Below are 20714 nucleotides of genomic sequence, written 5' to 3' on the forward strand. Positions count from 1 at the left end.
CTTTCCCACTAGACTCTATGCTCCAATGTGGAGGCAGGGACTATGTCTATTTTGCTTATCACTGTGTGTTCAGCACCTAGCATAGTGCCAGACACTACACTGAACCCCCCTTTATCTTTCTGACTTCAGCTTCTCCCACTCCCTCTCCTCACCTCCACCCTTACTCCTGCCAGCTTACTCAATTCCCACAGCACCAGCTTCCTTTCCTTTTCTTCAGGTCCTTGACAACCTCACCAGGGCTTTTGCATCTGCTGTTCCCTCAGCCTGGAAAGCTCCTGCCCCAGACTGCAGCTGGTTCCCTCCCTTCCTTAACAACTTCAGAGGTTGGGTTCAAGTGCTGACCACAGGATCTGAAACTGCCAGTCTCCCCACACTCCCAGCTCTACCAACTATCTCAACACTCTTGAGACTGTTGTATGTTTTAAAAAGATCAGTCTGGTTCCTGGGATGAGAGTTGAGCATAGAAGGGCAAGGACAGAACAGGGAGATCTGTTTGGAGGTTATCTCAATAATCTAGGCAAGAAAGCATCCTGGATGAGGGTGGTAACAGTGGAACTAATGCAGTATGGTCAGATTAAAATATTTGGAAGGCAGAGCCAACCAGGAGGTCCTGGTGAGTGGATGTGGGTGTATGAGTGGAAGAATGTTGTCAAGGATGTCTTCATGAAAGAAAAGTGGTATATGTACCCCCTGTGCCTAGCAGAGTGCTTGATATCCAAGAGGTGCTTAATAAATGTTGAATACTGAGTGAACCAAAAGTACTGCACACGTAATAAAGCCAAAGTACATTCTCAGCAATTAGCACATTGGATCCAACTTCTAAGTGAGAAGACTTCTCAGAATATTTGGCCACTCTTGACAGAGGTCAAAATTTAGAGAGGTGTCTGGAGTGATCATCTGATGGCTGTTGTACATCAAGGAGGCCACGTGGGCTGCCATTCCACACCCATAACACCTTTCCCAGGGGCCATTACTTGCAGCTGGAGTAGAGGAGCTGGCCTTTGTACGGGAGCAGGAAGTAAGCTGTAGGACCAGTGATGGGTCTTTTCCTTTGTGCAATCGTTTGATTTTATTACAGTGAAGAAAAGCAGGAAGCAACTCATCCTGAAAAGGATTCTATTTTGGGACTTGGAACTGGAACTGCCAGATTTTTAGGAGTAATCTGAACAGAGCAAGAGAGGAGCTGGCCTCCTGATCACCTATCTTGGAGTGGCCTCCTGGCCTGCTCCACCTTCCTGCAGCATCAGATGATGCTGACCTTCACCCCTTCCTCACATACTCTCCTTCAATGGTATGCACCCTGTGGCCTGACCCTTCTCTGCTAACTTACCTTGTCTCCTTCCATCTCACTCCCCAGGCTGGCACTCCCAGGGTCTGTCCTGTACCTCCAGTGTCACGCCTTCTCATCCCTTTTATGCAGGTGGCTCCCTTGTCTATAGCTCCAGCTTCAGCCCTTCTCCTGCATCTTAATTCCACACTTGGAACTCTCTGAATGACTTCCAGCCGTGATGCTGGTACAACAGCAACAGTGCTAATACCAGCTACCTTTTAATGAGTGCAGTGTGCCAAGTGCTAAACACTTCATACGTATTTTCTTATTTAATCCTCATGTCTACCTTATGAAGTACGTACTATTGTTAGTCCCAGCAGAGAGGTGAGAAACCAAGGCTCAGAGAAGTTACTTGATTTGTCCAAGGAGATAACAAATAAGTGGACAAGCAAGACGGAGGCCCACATGTGTTTGCCTCCAAAGCTCTGGTATCTCAGGCTTCTCTTTGCTTCTCTGATATCTCATCTTCCCTGCCCATCCACCACCCCTACACACATACGTGCGCGTGTGTGCGCACACACACACTTCCTTACTTCTGATAAACCAACCATTACTAACAACCACTATGCCAAGATTACCTGGGAGGTCACAAGAAGTGAAAAGCCCAAGTTTGAGAATGATCTACCTTTCTTATAAATAAACAGCAAATGGTTCATGGTTATCTCGTATTACCACTTGTTCACCTGAATTTCAATATGCTTTACTGAGTTAGAAGGTAAGAGGCGGGTCTGAGCTAGTCAGCTAGTGAGAACCTCCAGAGTCAAATCTCCTTTCTACCCTGGCCAAGCACAGGGCCGGGCACACAGAAGGCACTCAAACAGGTTTCAGGGACGAATGAGTACGTAAAATTGTGAAAAGTCAGCTGTCTGATGAAGTCTGGTCTTTTGAATAACTTTTTCTCCCTGACTTCATGAGAAAGGCACTGGATTTCTAAGTCAAGGATCATTTTGGCAATTAATTAACAATATAATTTTTAAAAATGGTCTCCTCGGGCAGACGGTGAGCTTATGAGAGCAGGGAGCACGTGTATCTTCTTTAATGTGTTGCTCCAGGACTCAGCATAGTGCCCCGCGTGTTGTGGTAATCAATAAACACTGTTTAATGAAGAATCAACAGTTGAGTCGTTACTGTTTCATTTATTTGCAGGTAAAGGTGAACTAAAGTTTTTTCAGCTCTTAAGCTTCAATTTTTATATCTATAAAAACAAGCCAATTATAGAGGAGGAGCCAGGGGTCAGCATTTCATTAGCATCCCACAGACTGCTTCAGAACAAACTACAGATGCCTTGCCTGTGTGTAACACCTAGTAAGCACTACTAGAGGTAGGTGAAGCTCTCACATAAAGATGTGTATACTTCCACTGACCCCCAGGAGGTCACTACAAAACAAAGGTACACATTTGGCTACTATCTAGTTCCCTTGAACAATGTGCAAGAAAGAATAACTCAAAGCCTAAGGGGGTCCATATATATATATATATATATATATATGTATATATATATATATGTATATATATGTATATATACATATATATACATATATAATATGTGTATATTTATTTTTATAGTCCTATGCATATTTAAAATTTAAAATCAGATATATATGCATATGCACAGGGTTATAAAAAAATCCAATCTTAATTAGAACACTAGAAAAATACAGAAAAAAATGAGACTAAAATTTGACCGTAATCCCACCAGGATGTAATCTTTGTTGCCTTTCTAGGTGTGTTTCTGTTCCACCTAGAATGTGGAAAATTAGAAAGAGTAACACTCCCACCCTAACAAGAGAAAGCCAGATAATCTGCAAACCCTAACTGTTCTTTAGCCCATCAGACAGCAGAGGCCACAATTGCCTAGCCTGGAGTACACAGAAAGACAGGCACCTCCACAGAGAGAAGGACTTGGGAACCGGTTCATTTATGTCTGAGGGAGGAAAGTGGGACATTGAAGTAAAAAGAATTCAGCTCAAGTTGTAAAACAAATTGCTAAAGGCAATGTGTGAACTCACATGAGAGTATAGAACTCTGGGAGCGACGGATGCAAAGGAAGTTTACATCTATTCACAAGATCTTCTCCACAGACCTCACCAGGTGCTCACGAAGAATCCCTGAGAACAGAGAATGGAGGAAGCCTATCTCTGAGGTGCCTGTTTGCAGGAGGGGAGCAACCACTGCTGTGGGGAAAGCATGAAGCCCTAGCCAGCCCTCTCCCCCCTATGCAACAAAAGCCTCAAGTGGCTAGCAGGGGGACAGAAACACTGTTGACTGCAGGCAAAGGAAAAGACCAATTGCAGGTGGGGGAAATAAAAACAAAAATCTCCCTAACCTTGGTAGAAACCCATCACGGGCTCAGACTATTAGAGGTTTCTCTCTGGGGTGGGACAGGATCACTGAGATTGCCCAACTGAGAGCCAAAAACACAGGGCTTGCTGGGACTAAGCCAGGACAGCAGGGAACCCCCAACCCCCCACCTCAGCCCCAAAGAGGCTAACAAGTATATATACTTACAGGGAAGGCCTAAGGGTGTAGCAGCAACATTGAGAAAAACCCCAACAACCAAATTTCCAAGATAAGCACAGGGTACCCCAGAAGAATTTGGATCTGGTAGTCTACTGAGGGTACCCGTAGCAACAGCAAAACCCACACCCTATCAATGCCTAAATCAACTGACTCAACTCAACTCAATTCCTCACTTTAAGAGCCTAGGAGAAAAGAGGCATGTCTATTTCCAGGCATAAATACGATCTACTTCAGTCTCTACTGTTCTTTTTTTTTTTTTTTAAGCAGTCTCTACTGTTCTAACCACTGTTTTGAAGTCAATAAAAAAATTATAGGATACACAGAAAATTAAGAGAAAGAACCACTATGACTAAATGGATAAAAAAAAACAAGACTCATCTATATGCTGCCTACAAGAAACTTATTTCAGACCTAAGATACATACAGACTGAAAGTGAAGGTATGCAAAATGAGTGAAAAAATAAAAAAATGATGGGTAGCAATACTTATATAAGACAAAAAAGGACTTTAAAACAAAGACTGTAACAAGAGACAAAGAAGGGCGTTACATAATGATAAAGGAATCCATCCAATAAGAGGATAAAACAATTATAAATATCTATCCATCCAATGCAGGAGCACCTAAATACGTAAAGCAAATATTAACAGACATAAAAGGAGAAGTTGACAGTAATACAATAATAGTAGGGGAACTTAACAGCCCATTTTTACATCAGTGGGTGGATTATCCAGGCAGAAAATCAATAAGGAAACAGTGGCTTTGAATGATACATTAGACCAGATGGACTTAACAGATATATTCAAAACATTCCATCTTAAAACAGCAGAATGCACATTGTTTTCAAGTTCATATGGAACATTCTGCAGGACAGATCACATGTTAGGTCACAAAACAAGTTTCAATAAATTTAATATTTAAATATTATTAAGCATCTTTTCTGATCACAATGGTTTGAAACTAGGAATCAATTACAAAAAAAAAACTGGAAAAAAAACATACGGAGGCTAAAGATGTCCATCGACAGATGAATGGATAAAGAAGATGTGGTATATATACACAATGGAATATTATGCAGCCATCAAAAGGAATGAGATCTTGCCATTTGCAACGACGTGGATGGAACTGGAGGGTGTTATGCTGAGTGAAATAAGTCAATCAGAGAAAGACATGTATCATATGACCTCACTGATATGAGGAATTCTTAATCTCAGGAACAAACTGAGGGTTGCTGGAGTGGTCGGGGGTGGGAGGGATGGGGCGGCTGGGTGATGGACATTGGGGAAGATATGTGCTACAGTGAACGCTGTGAATTGTGTAAGACTGTTGAATCACAGATCTGTACTTCTGAAATAAATAACGCAACATATTTTAAGAAAAAAGAAAAAGAAGAAGATAGCAGGAGAGGAAGAATGAAGGGGAGTAAGTCAGAGGGGGAGACGAACCAGGAGAGATGATGGACTCTGAAAAACAAACTGAGGTTTCTGGAGGGGAGGGCGTGGGGGGATGGGTTAGCCTGGTGATGGGTATTGAGGAGGGCACATTCTGCATGGAGCACTGGGTGTTATGAACAAACAATGAATCATGGAACAGTACACCAAAACAAATTATGTAATATATGGTGATTAACATAACAATAAAAAAATTAAAAAAAAACATACGGAGGCTAAACAAAATGTTACTAAACAACCAATGGGTCAATGAAGAAATCAAAGAGGAAATGATGGGCATTAAGGAGGGCACTTGATGGAATGAGTACTAGGTGTTATATGCAACTGATGAATCACTAAATTCTACCCCTGAAACTAATAATACACTATATGTTAACAAAATTGAATTTAAATAAAAAATTTAAAAAAATACACAGAGACAAATGAAACTGAAAATCCAATGGTCCAAAATCTCTGGGACACAGCAAAAGCAGTTCTAAGAGGGAAGTTTAGTGATACAGGCCTACCTCAAGAAACAAAAAATATTTCAAACAATCTAATATTATACATAAAGGAATTAGAAAAAGAACAAAGGTCCAAGTTAGTAGAAGGAAGGAATAAAGATCAGAGTGGAAATAAATGAAACAGAAACTTACAAAAGAATAGATCAGTGAAACCAAGAACTGGTTCTTTAAAAAATAAAGTTGATAAAACTTTAGTCAGACTCATCAAGAAAAAAGAGAGGACTCAATAAAATCAGAAATGAAAGAGGAAAAATAACTACTGACATCACAGAAAAACAATTATGAGACACTATTAAAAAAATTATACACCAACAAATTGGACAATCTAGAAGAAATGGACAAATTCCTAGAAACATACAATCTTCCCAATCTGGATCAGAAAGAAACAGAAAATCTCAACGGACTGATTACTAGTAACAAAACTGATCAGTAATCAAAAAACTCTCAATAAACAAAAGTCCAAAACGAGACAGCTTCACGGGTGAATTCTACCAAACATTAACGAAAGAAGAGTTAAAATTTATTATTCTCAAACTTTTCCAAAAAATAGAAGAACAGAAAAAGAAAAATAGAAGAGAAAGGAAAGCTTCTAAATTCATTCTATAAGGTCAGCATTACCCTGATACCAAAACCAAAGACACTCCCAAAAAGAAAACTATAGGCCAATATTCCTGATGAAGACAGATGCAAAAATCTTTCAACAAAATATTAGCAAACCACATTCAACAATAAAAGGATCATTTACCACAATCTAGTGGGATTTATTGCCTAGTAGTGGGATGGTTCCATATACACAAATCAATCAAAATGATACATTAACAAAATGAAGGATAAAAACCATATTATCATCTGAATAGATGCAGAAAAAGCATTTGACAAAATTCAAGATCTGTTCATGATAAAGGCTCTCAACAAAGTGGGTTTAGAGGGAACATACATTTACATAACAAAGGCCATATATGACCAATACACAGCTAAGATCATATTCAATAGTGAAAAACTGAAAGCTTTTCCTCTAAGATCAGGATGTTCACTCTCACCAACTTTTAGTCAACAGAGTACCAGAAGTCCTAGCCATAGCAATCAGACAAGAGAAAGAATTAAAAGGCATCCAAACTGGTAAAGTAGAAGTAAAACTGCAGATGACATGATACTATATATAGAAAACCCTGGTCCACCATAAAACTATTAGAACTAATAAATGAGTTCAGTCAAGTTACAGGACACAAAATTAATATACAGAAATCTATTGCATATCTATACACTAATAATGAAGTAGCAGAAAAAGAAATTAAGAAAACAACCCCATTTACAAGAATAAAATACCTAGGAATAAACTTTAACCAAGGAGGTGAAACGCCTATACTTTAAAAACTGTAAGACACTGATGAAAGAAACAGAATACAACATGAATAAATATAAAGAAATACATGCTTATGGATTAGAAGAACTAATATTGTTAAAATGTCCATACTACCCAAAGCAATCTATAGATTCAATGCAATCTCTATCAAAATACCAACAGTATTTCTCAGAGAACTAGAACAAATAATCCTAAAATTTATATGGAAACACAAAAAATCCCAAATAGCCAAAGCAATCTTGAGAAAGAACAAAGTGGAAGGTACTACAATCCCAGATGTTAAGATATACTACACAAAGCTAAAGTAATCAAAACAGTAAGGTACTGGGACAAAATAGACATACAGATCACTGGAACAGGATAGAGAGTCTGAAATAAACCCATGCTCATATGGTCAATTTATCTATGGCAAAGGAGGCAAGAATATACAATGGGCAAAAGACAGCCTTTGAAACAAATGGTGTTGGGAAAACAAGACAAAAACACACAAAAAAACCCTCAAAATAGATTAAAGACTTAAATATGAGACCTGAAACCACAAAACTCCTAAGAGAAAACCTAGGTAGTAATCTCTTGGACATTGACCTTAGTAACACATTTATGGATAGGTCTCCTCAGGCAAGGGAAACAAAAGCAAAAATAAACTATAGGGACTACATCAAAATAAAAAGCTTTTGCACAGCAAAGGAAACAATCAACAAAACAAAAAGGCAATCTACTGAATGGGAGGAGATGTCCGCAAATGATGTATCCAATAAGGGGTTAATATCCAAAATATATGAAGAACATATACAACTCAACACCAAAAAACAGGTAATCCAATTAAAAATAAGCAGAGGACCTGATTAGACATTTTTCAAAGAAGACCTACAGATGGCAAACAGACACAGGAAAAGATGCTCAACATCACTAATCACCAGGGAAGCGCAAATCAAAACCACAATGAGATAGTACCTCACACCAGTCACAATGGCTAGTATCAAAAAGGCAAAAAATAAGAAGTGTTGGTGAAGATATGGAGCAAAGGGAACCTTCCTGCTCTGTTGGTGAAAAGGTGAATTAATTCAATCACTGTGGAAAACAGTATGGAGTTTCCTTGGAAAATTACAAATAGAAATACCATACAATTCAGTAATTCCACTCTGGCTGTTTACTCAAAATGAAAACACTAATTTGAAAAGATATATGCATTCCTATATCCACTGCAGCATAATTACAACAGCCAAGGTATGGAAGCAGCCCAAGTGTCCATCAATAAATAGATAAAGAAGATGTGCTATATATACACAACGGAATATTACTTCACCATAAAAAGAACGAGATGTTTCATTTGCAACAAAATGCATGAACCTAGAAAGTATTATGTTAAATGAAATAAGTCAGACAGAAAAAGACAAATACCATATGATTTCACCTATACGTGGATTCTAAAAACCAACCAACCAACCAAACATAAAACCAGAAACAGACTCATAAACACAGAGAACAAACTGGTGGTTGCCGGAGAGGAGGGGGATAGGGAGAATGGGCAAAATAGGTGAAGGGAATTATGATGTACAAACTTCCAGTTTTAAAAACAAGTGAGTCACAAGGGGCGCCTGGGTGGCTCAGTTGGTTAAGCGACTGCCTTCGGCTCAGGTCATGATCCTGGAGTCCCGGGATCGAGTCCCGCATCGGGCTCCCCGCTCAGCAGGGAGTCTGCTTCTCCCTCTGACCCTCTTCCCTCTCGTGCTCTCTCTCTCTCATTCTCTCTCTCTCTCAAATAAATAAAATCTTTAAAAAATAAAAAAATAAAAAAAAATAAAAACAAGTGAGTCACAGGGATGAAAGGTACAGCACAGGGAATATAGTCAATATTATAATAATGTTGGGTAGTGACAGATGGTACTACCCTTATTTCAGTGAGCACTGATAATGTTAGAATTGTCCAATCACTATGCTATATGCCTGAAACTAGTATAACATTGTAGGTCAACTATACTCCAAAAATAAGTTTTAAAAAGAGAAAGGATCCACTCTCAAGAGATAAAGCTATCAAGAGAACCTGACTATCAAACAGGGAATTTAAAATAACCATGGTTAATATGTCAAAGGCTCCCATGGAAAAGATAAACAATAAGCATGAACAGATGAGGAATTTCAGCAGAAACAGAAATAATAAAAATGAAATGTTAGAAATGAAAATAAAAACAAAACATGGCAACAGAGATGAAGAATGCCATCAACAGCTTCATTAGTAAAGTTGACATATACTAGAAAAAAATCAGTACGCCTACAGATAGGCCAATAAAAATGACCTAAACCAAACCACAAAATGAGTGAAAAAAGTTAAACAGAGCCTCCAAGGTGGTTGTGGAACCGTATCAAATGGTCTGACATGCATGTGACTGAAATAACAGAAGGAGAAGAGAGAGAGAACAGAGAAGAAGATACTGGCAGGGAGTTTTCCAAATATAACGAAATACATCAAAGCACAGATCCAAGAAGTTCAGAAAATCTCAAGCAGGATTAAATAAAACAAAACAAAACAACTAGACACATCATATTCAAACAGCTAAAAGCCAAAGATAGAGAAAATCTTGAAGGCAGCTGGAGGGGGAAAAAAAGGCACATTGTATACCGAATAGACAAGACGTACAAACATGCAAGCCAGAAAAAACGGATTAAAATCTTTAAAGTGCTGAAAACAAAACAGAAAACTTGTGAATCCAGAACACCATACCCATACCCACTGAAAGTATCTTTCAGAAATGAAAGAGAAATAGACTTTTTTGGACCAACAAAAGCTGAAATAATTCATTAGCATCAGACCTGCAATGTTAGAAAAGTTTTAGAAGACTCTTCAGGCAGGGGGATATGATAATATATCACAGAAACTGGGATTTATATAAAGAAATGAGGATCAGAAATCATTACACTGAAGGTAAATTTAAAGATTGTTTTCCATATCTTTAATTGCTCTAAAGGATAATTATCTAAATCAAAAACAGTAACAATGTATGTGAGTTTAGAGCATATACGAAACCAAAATGTGTGACAACAACAGCATAAAAAATGAGAGGATGAAATGGGGGTAGACTGTTGTGAGGTCCCTGCACTACGTGAGAAGCAGCATGATATTATCTGAAGGTGGGTTGTAAATAAGAAAGATCTTAAACCCAGAGGCAACCACTAAAATTTTTTTAAAAGATATAAAGAACAGTCTGATTATGGAGATAAGATAGAATGATTAAAAAAATTTAACCAAAAGCTAGACACAAAGAGAGGAAAAATGGATAAAAACTAAAGGAACTAATGGAAAACAACAAGTGGGGGGCGCCTGCGAGGCTTGGTCAGTTGAGCTCCCAACTCTTGGTTTCAGCTCAGGTCATGATCTCAGGGTCATGTGATTGAGCCCCACGTGGGGCTCTGGGCTCAGTGGGGAGTCTGCTTGAAAATTCTCTCCCTCTGCCCCTCCCCCCATGCGCTCATGCTCTGTCACTCTCTCTAAATATAAATAATCTTTTAAAAAAAGAAAACAACTGGTTAGATGCAAATTTTTAATGAACCGTATCATTAATATCATTAAATACAAAGGCCTAGACATAGCAACTAAAAATGGAAATTGTCAGATTGGATAAAAAAGCAAAAACTCACTATATTGGCTACATGAGATCTACTTTAAATATGAAGACACAGAGTAACAGGGTGGAAAAGGATATGCCATGCAAAGCCCGAAAGATAAGGGGCTGGCAGTGGGAGGAGGAGGGGCATGAGTGATAAAACTATATTTCAATTATACAGTTGACACTTGAACAACATGGATATGAACTCTGTGAGCACACTTATACAGGAATTGTTTTTCAATAAATACTGTACTGTAAGTTTATTTTTTCTTTCTTATGATTTTCTTAACAGTATTTTCTTTTCTCTGGCTTACTTGATTGTAAGAATACAGTACATAATACACGTAACATCCAAAATAGGTGTTAACTGCCTATTTATGTTATTGGTAAGGCTTCTGGTCAACAGTAGTCTATTAGTACTTAAGTTTTGGGGGTGTTGAAAGTTATACACAAATTTTCAACTGCACAGGGGACTGGCCCCCCTAATCCCTGTGTTGTTCAAGGGTCAACTGTATACACTAAAAATGGTGAATGTTAATATATACGAAGTATACTTCAATAATCCTGAATTTTAAAAATAAAATTAAAAATCTATAAACATATATATAATAATATAAAATGAAATGATAGAACTAAGAACAAAAGTATCTGTTGTGTCAATAAATGTAATTGGTCTATTATCTAGTAAGAGAAAAAATCAGATTGAACTATAAAACAAATTCTAAAATGGTTCTGCATATAAGTGAGTTATAAAGGTTAAAAATAAAAAGATGGGCAAATGTATTCAAACAGATGAAAAAAAGAACATAGAGGTCATGATCTTAATATCAGACAACCCAAATTCTGGGGCAAAAAAAAAAAAACTTGAATTAGACTTTATAATGCTAAGTATACTAAAAAAAATAATGCTAAGAATACAATTTACAATGAAGATGTTGCGATTCACAATGAAAGTATTACATTGAAGATTAAAGTATCTAGAAATATCAATGCATCATATAATATAGCATCAACATTCAAAAACAAAAACTAAGGGAGATTCAAGGTGAAATAGGTTAACACATATCAGTAATAAGTCTTAAACCTATTTATCTGTCTTGGTCCATAACAGTCTAAGTTGACAGCACTAAGACAACAGAAGAACTAAACAACAATTGGGGTGCCTCGGTGGCTCAGTCGGTTAAGAGTCTGCCTTTGGCTCAGGTCATGATCTCAGGGACCTGGGCTCAAGTCCCGTGTCGGGCTTCCTGCTCAGCAGGGAGTCTGCTTGTCCCTCTCCCTCTGCTTGTGCTCTCTTTCTCTCCCTCTCTCAAATAAATGAATAAAATCTTAAAAAAAAAAGAAATTACACACACACACACACACACACACAGATAATAAAAGGCAAGCATACCAGTAGGAAAAAAAAAATGGGTAAGGAATTTGAACAGGTATTTTACTGAACAAGGGACTTCAATATTTCGAAAACTTGGAGTAATGTTCAACTCACTAGTGATCAGAGATCACTGCTTGTCCCTCTCCCTCTGCCATTACCTCCTGCTTGTGCTCTCTCTCTCAAATAAATAAATAAATAAATAAATAAAATCTTAAAAAAAAAGGAATGAAATAACAATAATACTGACCCAAATACAGATATGCAGAAGTCTGTATTTAAAGACAGAGAGTGCTTCTTCTTTCCAAGGGTCACAAAATTGACCATATATTAGACAACAAATAAAATCTAAGTAAAATCTCAAAAGAAGAAATAGTTCAGAAAACAGTCACTAATCACAAGGCAATAAAAAGCTAAAGTGAATAACATAACCAGAAGATAATAGCTCCTAACAATGGGAAGTTTTTAAATACTCTTTTTAAAAATTTTTAGGACAAAGAGAAACTCCAAACCAAAGTTGCAAAATATCTAGAAAATAACAATGTTAAAATATTACACATCAAAACCTACAGGATGCAGCTCAAATAGTGCTCAAAGAAAAACCCAAGCCTGAAATATTTATGTTGTTAAACAAGAATGAAAGAATTTTTTGGTCAATTGTTTTTGGTCATTGATAAAACAACAAACTATGGAGTGAACACTCAATAAAGTATTTGTTGAATAAATGAAGAACAGAGTAAACTTAGGCAAGTAAAAGAAATGAGTTAAATAAAAGAATTCAATTTATTAAAAAAAGAAAGAGTAATAGCACCAATAAATATATCTAAGAGCATGTTTCTTGAAAAAAATAAGACAGGTAACCTAATCACAAACAAGTAGCAGAAAGCACAACTACACCAACTAAAATGTATTAAAGCAGAAATAATCAGACAGAGGGAACTCAGTGAGTCTACAAACCCACTTTGCTCAATCCTAAGCAAATAAATTTATAGATCTAGAAGTGGATATTTTCTAGGAAGATATAACCTATCAAAACTTACTTCAGAGAAGACAGAAAATCTAAACGAACCAATTACTATAGAAAAAAAAAATTTCAAAGATTTACTCCCACAAAACACCACACCCAGATGCCTTCAAAGGGGAATTAATTCTATATAGTATTCAAGAGCAAGTAATTTCAATGCTATTTAAAGTGTATCAGAGCTTAGGGGAAAATGGGGGTGGGGAGAAGCTTCAGATTTCTGTTATGAAGTAAGAATAACATTGATACCAACAACTAATGAAGATTAAACACAAAAAGAAAATTGCAGACCAATCCCACTTTATGACTTTGATGCAGAAACTCTAAATAAAACATTAGCAAATAAAATCCTGTAGCACATTAAAATATATACTATGAGCAAGTGGGGTTTATTCTAGGAATGCAAGAATGGTTCAATATTAGGAGATGGATAATATAATAATTTCCATAGATGATGAAAACCATTGGATAATATTCAACAACCATCCTTCATAAAACATTTAATGAATTAAGAAAAGACAGACATTCCTTAACATGATAAAATGTATCAGTCTTAATCCAAAAGCCAGCACAATGTTTAACGGAGAAACACTAGATGCATTTTCACCAAAGTCAAGAAGTTCAACATGTTCTTGAGGCAATGCAATTAGATAAGAGAGATAAATGAGAGGTGCAAAAATTAGAAAACAACAGTAAAATTATCTGCATTTGTAGATAGTAGGATTCTAAACATGGAAAATCTAAGAGAACCTGAAAAAAGAAATACAACAACAAGATAAGCTTGGCATAGCCAGCTCCAAATATAACACACAGATATCAGTAGGTTTCATATACACAGACCATCATCTGTCAAGAATTATGGAGGAAAAGACTGCATTCACAATAGCAACAAATAAATATACAGAATAACTTTTTTTAAATGTGTAAGATTTATATGAAAAAAAAACATTTATAATTCCTGCAGTCACAAAATTAAAGATCAGAATAAATGTCAAGGCAAACCATGTTCTTTGTTAGGAATTCTCAATATCATATATATATAATTTTCCCTAAATTGATCTCTAAATGTAGTGTAATCCCAATAAGAATACATATGTGTATGTTATATATGTATATATATAGAAATAGACAAACTGATGACAAGGTAGTTCATATGGAAAAATAAGTGATAATAATAGGGAAATTATTAAAAAAGGAAAGTAAGTATGAGGAGCTAGTCCTACTAAATATGTTTAAAAGCACAAAACTTAAAACAGAATGACCCTGGATCATGAATGTATAGAAATATTAATGGCATAGGAGAGGAAGTCCAGAAACAGCTCCAAATACATATAAAATTTACTATATGAAAAAAGTGGCATCTCAACTCTGTGAAGAAAGGATGGAATAATTAGCATACGGTGCTGGGAGAACGGGAAAGCTGCTGAGGGGAAAACAACACAAAACAGAACAAAACAACATCTTACACCAGGATGAGTTCCAGATCGAACAAAGATTCAAAAGTACAAAATTAAGCCATAAAGTTAGTGTGATAAACCATGGGAAAATTACTTAATCATTGGAATGGGGAGGACTTTTTAAAACTATGATACTGAATCCAGGAGCCATAAAAGCAAGGACTAATAAATTCGACTACATAAATATATTTCTGTGTGGCAAAGACCAAAGAATGACAGCAAAATGAGAAACTATTTGCAACTCTTAACACAGACAAATGTTTATTATACCTAATAAATAAAGAGCTCCTGCGGGCGCCTGGGGGGCTCAGTCAGTTAAGCGTCTGCCTTCAGCTCAGGTCATAGTCCCAGGGTCCTGGGATGGAGCCCCGCATCGGGCTCCCTGCTCATCGGGGAGCCTGCTTCTCCCTTTCCTCCCTGCTCATGCTCTCTCTCGCTCTCTCTCTCAAAAAAATAAATAAAATCTTTTAAAAAAATAAAGAGCTCCTATAAATCAATGAGAAAAACATCAACCACCAAATAGAAAAATAATCAAAGGATAAGAACTGAGAGGTCATAGGAAAGAAAACAGAAGTTGCTCTTAAAGACACAAACAGATACTCAACTTCATAATAAAAGAAATGCACATCAAAACTTCACTGAGAAAAGTTTAAGTCACATACTCTTTGAACCAAAAACTCAGCCCTGTAGGAACTTATTCTGCACATAAAGTTCATGTAGTGGGATAAGTGGTGCCCCCCTCTCGCCCCCCCCCCCACAGTATGTCTCCCTGGCACCTGTGAAAGTGACCTTATTTGCAGATGTGATTGAATTAAGGATCTTTTTTTTTAAGATTTATTTATTTATTTATTTATTTATTTATTTGTTTGTTTGTTTGTTTGACAGAAAGAGACACAGCGAGAGAGGGAACACAAGCAGGGGGAGTGGGAGAGGGAGAAGCAGGCTTCCCACTGAGCAAGGAGCCCGACGTGGGGCCCGACTTGGGGCCCAATCCCAGGACTCTGGGATCACGACCTGAGCCGAAAGGCAGACACTTAATGACTGAGCCACACAGGCGCCCCTGAATTAAGGATCTTGAGATGAGATCTTAGATTAACTGGGTGGGCCTTAAATCAGATGACAAGTGTCCTTATAAGACACAGAGAGACACACAGAGTGGGAGTCAATATGAAGATGAAGCAGAGACTGGAGAGATGGGTCTATAAGCCAAGGAACACCAAGGACTTCCAGCCACCACTAGAGGCTAGGAGAGAGGCACAGAGGATATCTCTGGAAGGAACCAAGGCTGCCAACACCTTGTTTCAGACTCCTGGCCTCCCAAATTATGAGAGAATTCATTTCTGTTGTTTTGAGCCACCCAGTTTATGCTACTTTGTTGCTGCAGCCCTGGGAAGCTAATGCACCCCCCCACCCCCACCCCCCGAAAAAGAATGTACATCATTCATCACAGCATTATTTGTAGTAAAACAAGACTGGAAACATGAAGACAACTGTCTGCATTCAGTCCAGTGGAAACAGTATGCAGGCATAAAAAAGAATAAAATCTCTTTACAGACTGATGTGGAATGTTCTCTACCAGTCCCAACAGGAAACAGAGGCCACTCAAAATAGGAGAGTTTATTTACAAGGGACAAGTTATGAAGGTGTCGACAGGCATGTAGGAGCCCGTGAGGGGGACCACGGCTATGGGGGGCGGGTAGGGGCAGCAGGCTCTCATCCACCCCATGTCCGAAGAAGGATAAGCTTCCAACCTAAGCACAAGCTACTCTGGAAGAATTTGAATCTGGTGGTATGCTGGAAGGCCCCAGAGGCCTGTGGATGGCCACAGCCAGCCCAAGGTGACCTCCCAGGGATGGAGACAGAGTCCATCTCCCAGCCTCCTCTTCTCTCTCTCTTCTTCTGACCTCCCCATTGGCTGACCCCAGCTGGATGGGGAGATCACAGGAAAGCGACCCTTGTGAGGGCTCCAGCCCCAGATCAAGGGGCAGCATGGGGCATGGCAGGGAGTGATCTGGAGGGGCACAGAAGCCCCAGCATAAGCTCCAAGATTGTTTTTTTAAAGCAAGGTGCTGAACAGTATAATAGCGTATATCACCGTTTCAGTGAGAAAAAGAGTAGAATATAGGCATTGGTTATATCTGCACAGCAGATCTGGATGGACCCCCCCCCCACCCTCACCCCGTGCCAAGAAAATGACTATATTTGATGCTCTATGGAGAGGTCTGGGCTGTCTGGGGAACAGGAGTTGGTGGGGGGAGACTTTTCACCTTATACTGCATTATACCTTTTGAATTTTGAACCATACACATGGTTCAAAATGTTCAAATGTTTATTTATATTAAAAACTGTAAATCAAATAGAATTTTTAAAAGCCCAGTGTCTACAGTCTTTACAAGCGAGCACCCCTGACAGCACCTGATTATGTTCAGTGAGAGAGAGGCAGGAACGGTCTGTGCTAAGGACGAGTCCTGAGAAGAAGCGTGCCCACCTGTCAGGTAACGCCTGCAGCACGGTGGGCATCAGAACCCCCGAGATAGCCTTGTAGAGGATGGAGTCACACACGCCGACGATGTTCACCACCGTGGAGGAGCCCAGCACAGGCAGCATGTGGGGGGGCATTCCTTGCCAAAAGTGCAGAAGGAAACTTTGAACCTGTATTGACCCACAGAAAGGAGAACCATGAGGTTACCCGGGGCGCTCCCAGCAAAGCCCGGGGACTCCACCAGCCTGCAGTGGGGTCGTCCGTTCCCCCTGCTGTGGGAGAGGAGGCCCCGCCCCCACCTTCCCCCTGCCCATCTGTGTGCTACACCCTCCGCTGCAGAACCACCTGGCCTGGCAGCCTGGTGTCGACTCTGCCTGCAAGAGAGGACTAGCACATTCACCCGGCAACCCCTTCGTGCTCACCAGGGTCCAGGAGAAGTTTAAGGAAGGGAAGGTGGGATATTGCTCTTAACAAACTCAGAGCGCTAGTGCTCACTATTCATATTGGGCCTCTTGGGGGCCCTTGGGTGTTCTCAAAAAGAACGGAGTAATGTGTGAGGTGCTGGTAAAAGGCATGTATCTCGAAGGGAGGAAATTACAGGTCTCACACAAGTCTCCTGATTCAAATGTGTGTACCGAACCCCAAAGAAAATGCAAGGACCTCTTCCTATCCAAATTCCTCCATTCCCCAAAGAGCCCTGGCCGGTTGTTGCTGCTATGGGATGCCAGATAGTGGTATGTGGGCGGTAAGCCACGTGGGCATTCCCACCCCAACCAGTAGCACAGAACAGAAACACAGGTGGCACTCAAGAGTGCATTATCAATACGACAGCAGGGGCCTGGCTGTGGGGCTGATGAGCAAGTGGCAGAGCCCGTATCTAAGGGAGACAATTCTTCGGTGGCCTGTATATCTCCAGCCTCTAGTGCGTGAGCTGGAGGTCAGGGAGAGAGCAGGGTGGGGGCCTGGGGTGCAGGACAAGATAAGGGAAGTGAAGGGAAACAGCAAAGATGGTTAACTGATATATACAATACCATTAAAAATACCTAGAATTAAAAAAAATACCTCGAGTTTAGCTAAGACTGAGGAGTGGCTCATCTTGAAGACAGGGAACGAATGACTGAATTTTTGTGAATTCTCATAGGCTCGACTTGGTTCCTGGACTATGTGTCCTTCTCCCCACAGACGGGTACTCTCGAACCCTCACACGTAGCATCACCCATATTCCTGCTTCCCTAAATCAACCCTGATCCAATGTAAAAGGTATGTTAGTACCCCTCATCTAATACTTTGGAGGTAGTATTACTACGGGCATTAGCTTTATTTATCGAGGGGACTACGACATGCCAGGTACTTCACATAGGTTCTCTCATGGAATACTGTAATATTACTACAGCTGAGAATCCTTGCTCCTGTTTTGTAGAGATATTAACTTCCATGTCCAAATCCAGACAGCATGTCAGGGAATGGATGAGACGGAGCCCATGTCTGTCTCAGTCATTCGGCCGATCAGTCTCATGACTAGTTTGTTCTCCTCATGGTAACAAGCCTTCTACCCCATTCCTGACACCCATAGCTCTCCTTGGATGGCTGCCTGCTTCCCAGTTTTTTACCCCTGCCCTGTTGACTTGCAGTGTCCCTCAGGCCCCTTCTAGGAGTAGGTCTTGCTTTCCTCTGACCAGGCTACCTCTGACTCCAGTCTAGTGACCTGAGCTCAGCCTCCTGTGGACAGACTTCCCTGACACCCATGGCCTGCACTGAGTGGGAAGCTTAGGGGATAAGGCGTGGGGAGAAATCATGTCCCCTGACTTCCTAGGGGCACATGGTAATTGAACAGAAACATGATCAAAGTGGTGAATGAAGTTCAGGCTTATAAACTGTGACACTTAGGTCACAGCTCCATTTATTCCACAATAGTGAAAATATCGCAGAGCCTTCAGCCAGATCGAAAATAAAAGCAGAAAATGCAGATGAGTGAAGACTGTCTTCCAGACTTCCAACCCTGGCCCCACTACCAACCAGGGGTGTAATATCTCTAAGCTTAGAGATAGGTAAGCTTCCTCACCTGTGAAATGGCAGTAAAAGTGGCACTTACTGCATAAGTTTTGGTAATGGTAAAGATTCCTAAAAAATACCTATTTTAGTGCTCGGCACACGGTAGATGCTTAATAAAGGTTAGTGGTGGTAGTCGTGATTTACATCATGGAGACACTGTCACTACCAGCCCCCAAAAATCCGTGGACTCCCCTAAGCTTTGTGACACCTTGCCTAAGCTTCTGAGTGTCGCCCAGCCAGGATTCCCATTGTGGTTCTGCTCACCTGTCAAGGCTCTTGTTCTGTCATTGGGACACCTGGTGGCTGACTGCTGGGTTTGGCCTGAGCCTGGAGATGGCCAGGGCTCTTGGATAAGGTGTTTTCTTTCTAGAGGACCCTCCATTGTTCCCTGATCCCAGCTTGTCCCAGGCATCATCCTCAGGCCAGGCCCTGGACCTCCCTTCCTGCCCTTCCAACACCATCTAAGAACCTCTGCCCAGTTGATTCCTATAATTTGGTAGCTTCTGAATTCCTCTGTCTTTCTTAGCTCTCCTTGCATGCAGCCCTACTCCTTTTTTTTTTTTTTTTTTTTTTTTTTTATGTGAGCAGTCAATTTCTAGCAGAAATTCTGGAAAAGATCAGCAGCTGTGTAGGTTAAAACAAATCTGTGGAAAATCAGTCTTTAGCAGGCATCTGTTTTAAGCCTGCTCAACTTGCACAGGGAGCACTGATCAGTCCTCAGTTTCCTAAGCAGCCTTTGGAGAGGGGGGGTGTTGGTCAGTTTTGACCTCACTTTCTACCCTCCACATTTCAGGCCATTTAACGTCCTAAGGTACTGGTTCCTCGCAGTGAGAAGGAAAAGGAAGGAGGGAGAAGAGTGGAAAGGTCAAGAGCCGAGACTTAGAAGTTGGGTGTGAAATGAATAGACACAGTGTTACGCAGGAGGTGGAGCCGGTGGGACCTCCCAAGGGGCTGGATATGAAGGGTGAGGGAAAGAAAAGCATCAACATTCGTGGCTTGAGCAACTGGGTGAGTGTGATGGCAATCTGAGACGGAGAAAACAAATTCAGGTGGAAAGTCAGAGCTCTGATTTGGCCATGTTAAGTTGGATGTCAGGTCAACTGAGTCTGGAGCTCAGGCCTAAATATCTAAATATGAGAGCTATCAGCTTTTATAAAACAGAACTAGGACCCAATAAGATCACTAAGGCAAAATGCCTGGCAGCGTGTAGGCATCTAACAAACAGAAACTGATTATCAGCCAGGAGGGAGGAGATTTCCTTATTCCTTGTAAGTGTAAGTGGTGAAATCATCAGAGGCAAAGGATGGAAAAGCATTATTTAACGTTTTCTGGATTATTTGCTTCAGTCCCCTGAACTCCCACCAGCCCTTTCCTTCTCGGCTCAGTGAAGCACCAGGAGACGATTTCCTTAAGAATACCTACGTAGGTTTTCTATTTCTTTTCCATATCCATTATTTACTTCATCCCGAATATACTATCTGATATCAGAGGAAACACATCTGATAACTTCCAGGCAGGGGTACTTAGTTGCTATGGTGTTGAAAGGATGTCAACAAAACA

At 39.9% G+C, this 20714-nt stretch overlaps 1 protein-coding gene across 7 annotated transcripts in view; it reads right to left on the reverse strand.

Annotated features, from left to right (window-relative positions):
* The window catches only part of RFX4 (regulatory factor X4), a 155589-nt gene that overhangs the window by 46227 nt on the left and 88648 nt on the right, over window positions 1-20714 (reverse strand). For all 7 annotated transcript variants that reach the window (XM_073900350.1, XM_073900349.1, XM_073900351.1 and 4 more), the window contains one exon: window positions 17109-17272. In XM_073900350.1, coding sequence (XP_073756451.1) covers window positions 17109-17272 — 164 coding nt within the window. The remainder of the gene's footprint in view (window positions 1-17108; window positions 17273-20714) is intronic.

The sequence above is a fragment of the Callorhinus ursinus genome, unplaced genomic scaffold (genome assembly GCF_003265705.2).
Source record: "Callorhinus ursinus isolate GAN/ISIS: 27379988/994484 unplaced genomic scaffold, GSC_fseal_2.0 scaffold14, whole genome shotgun sequence".
Lineage (NCBI taxonomy): Eukaryota > Metazoa > Chordata > Mammalia > Carnivora > Otariidae > Callorhinus > Callorhinus ursinus.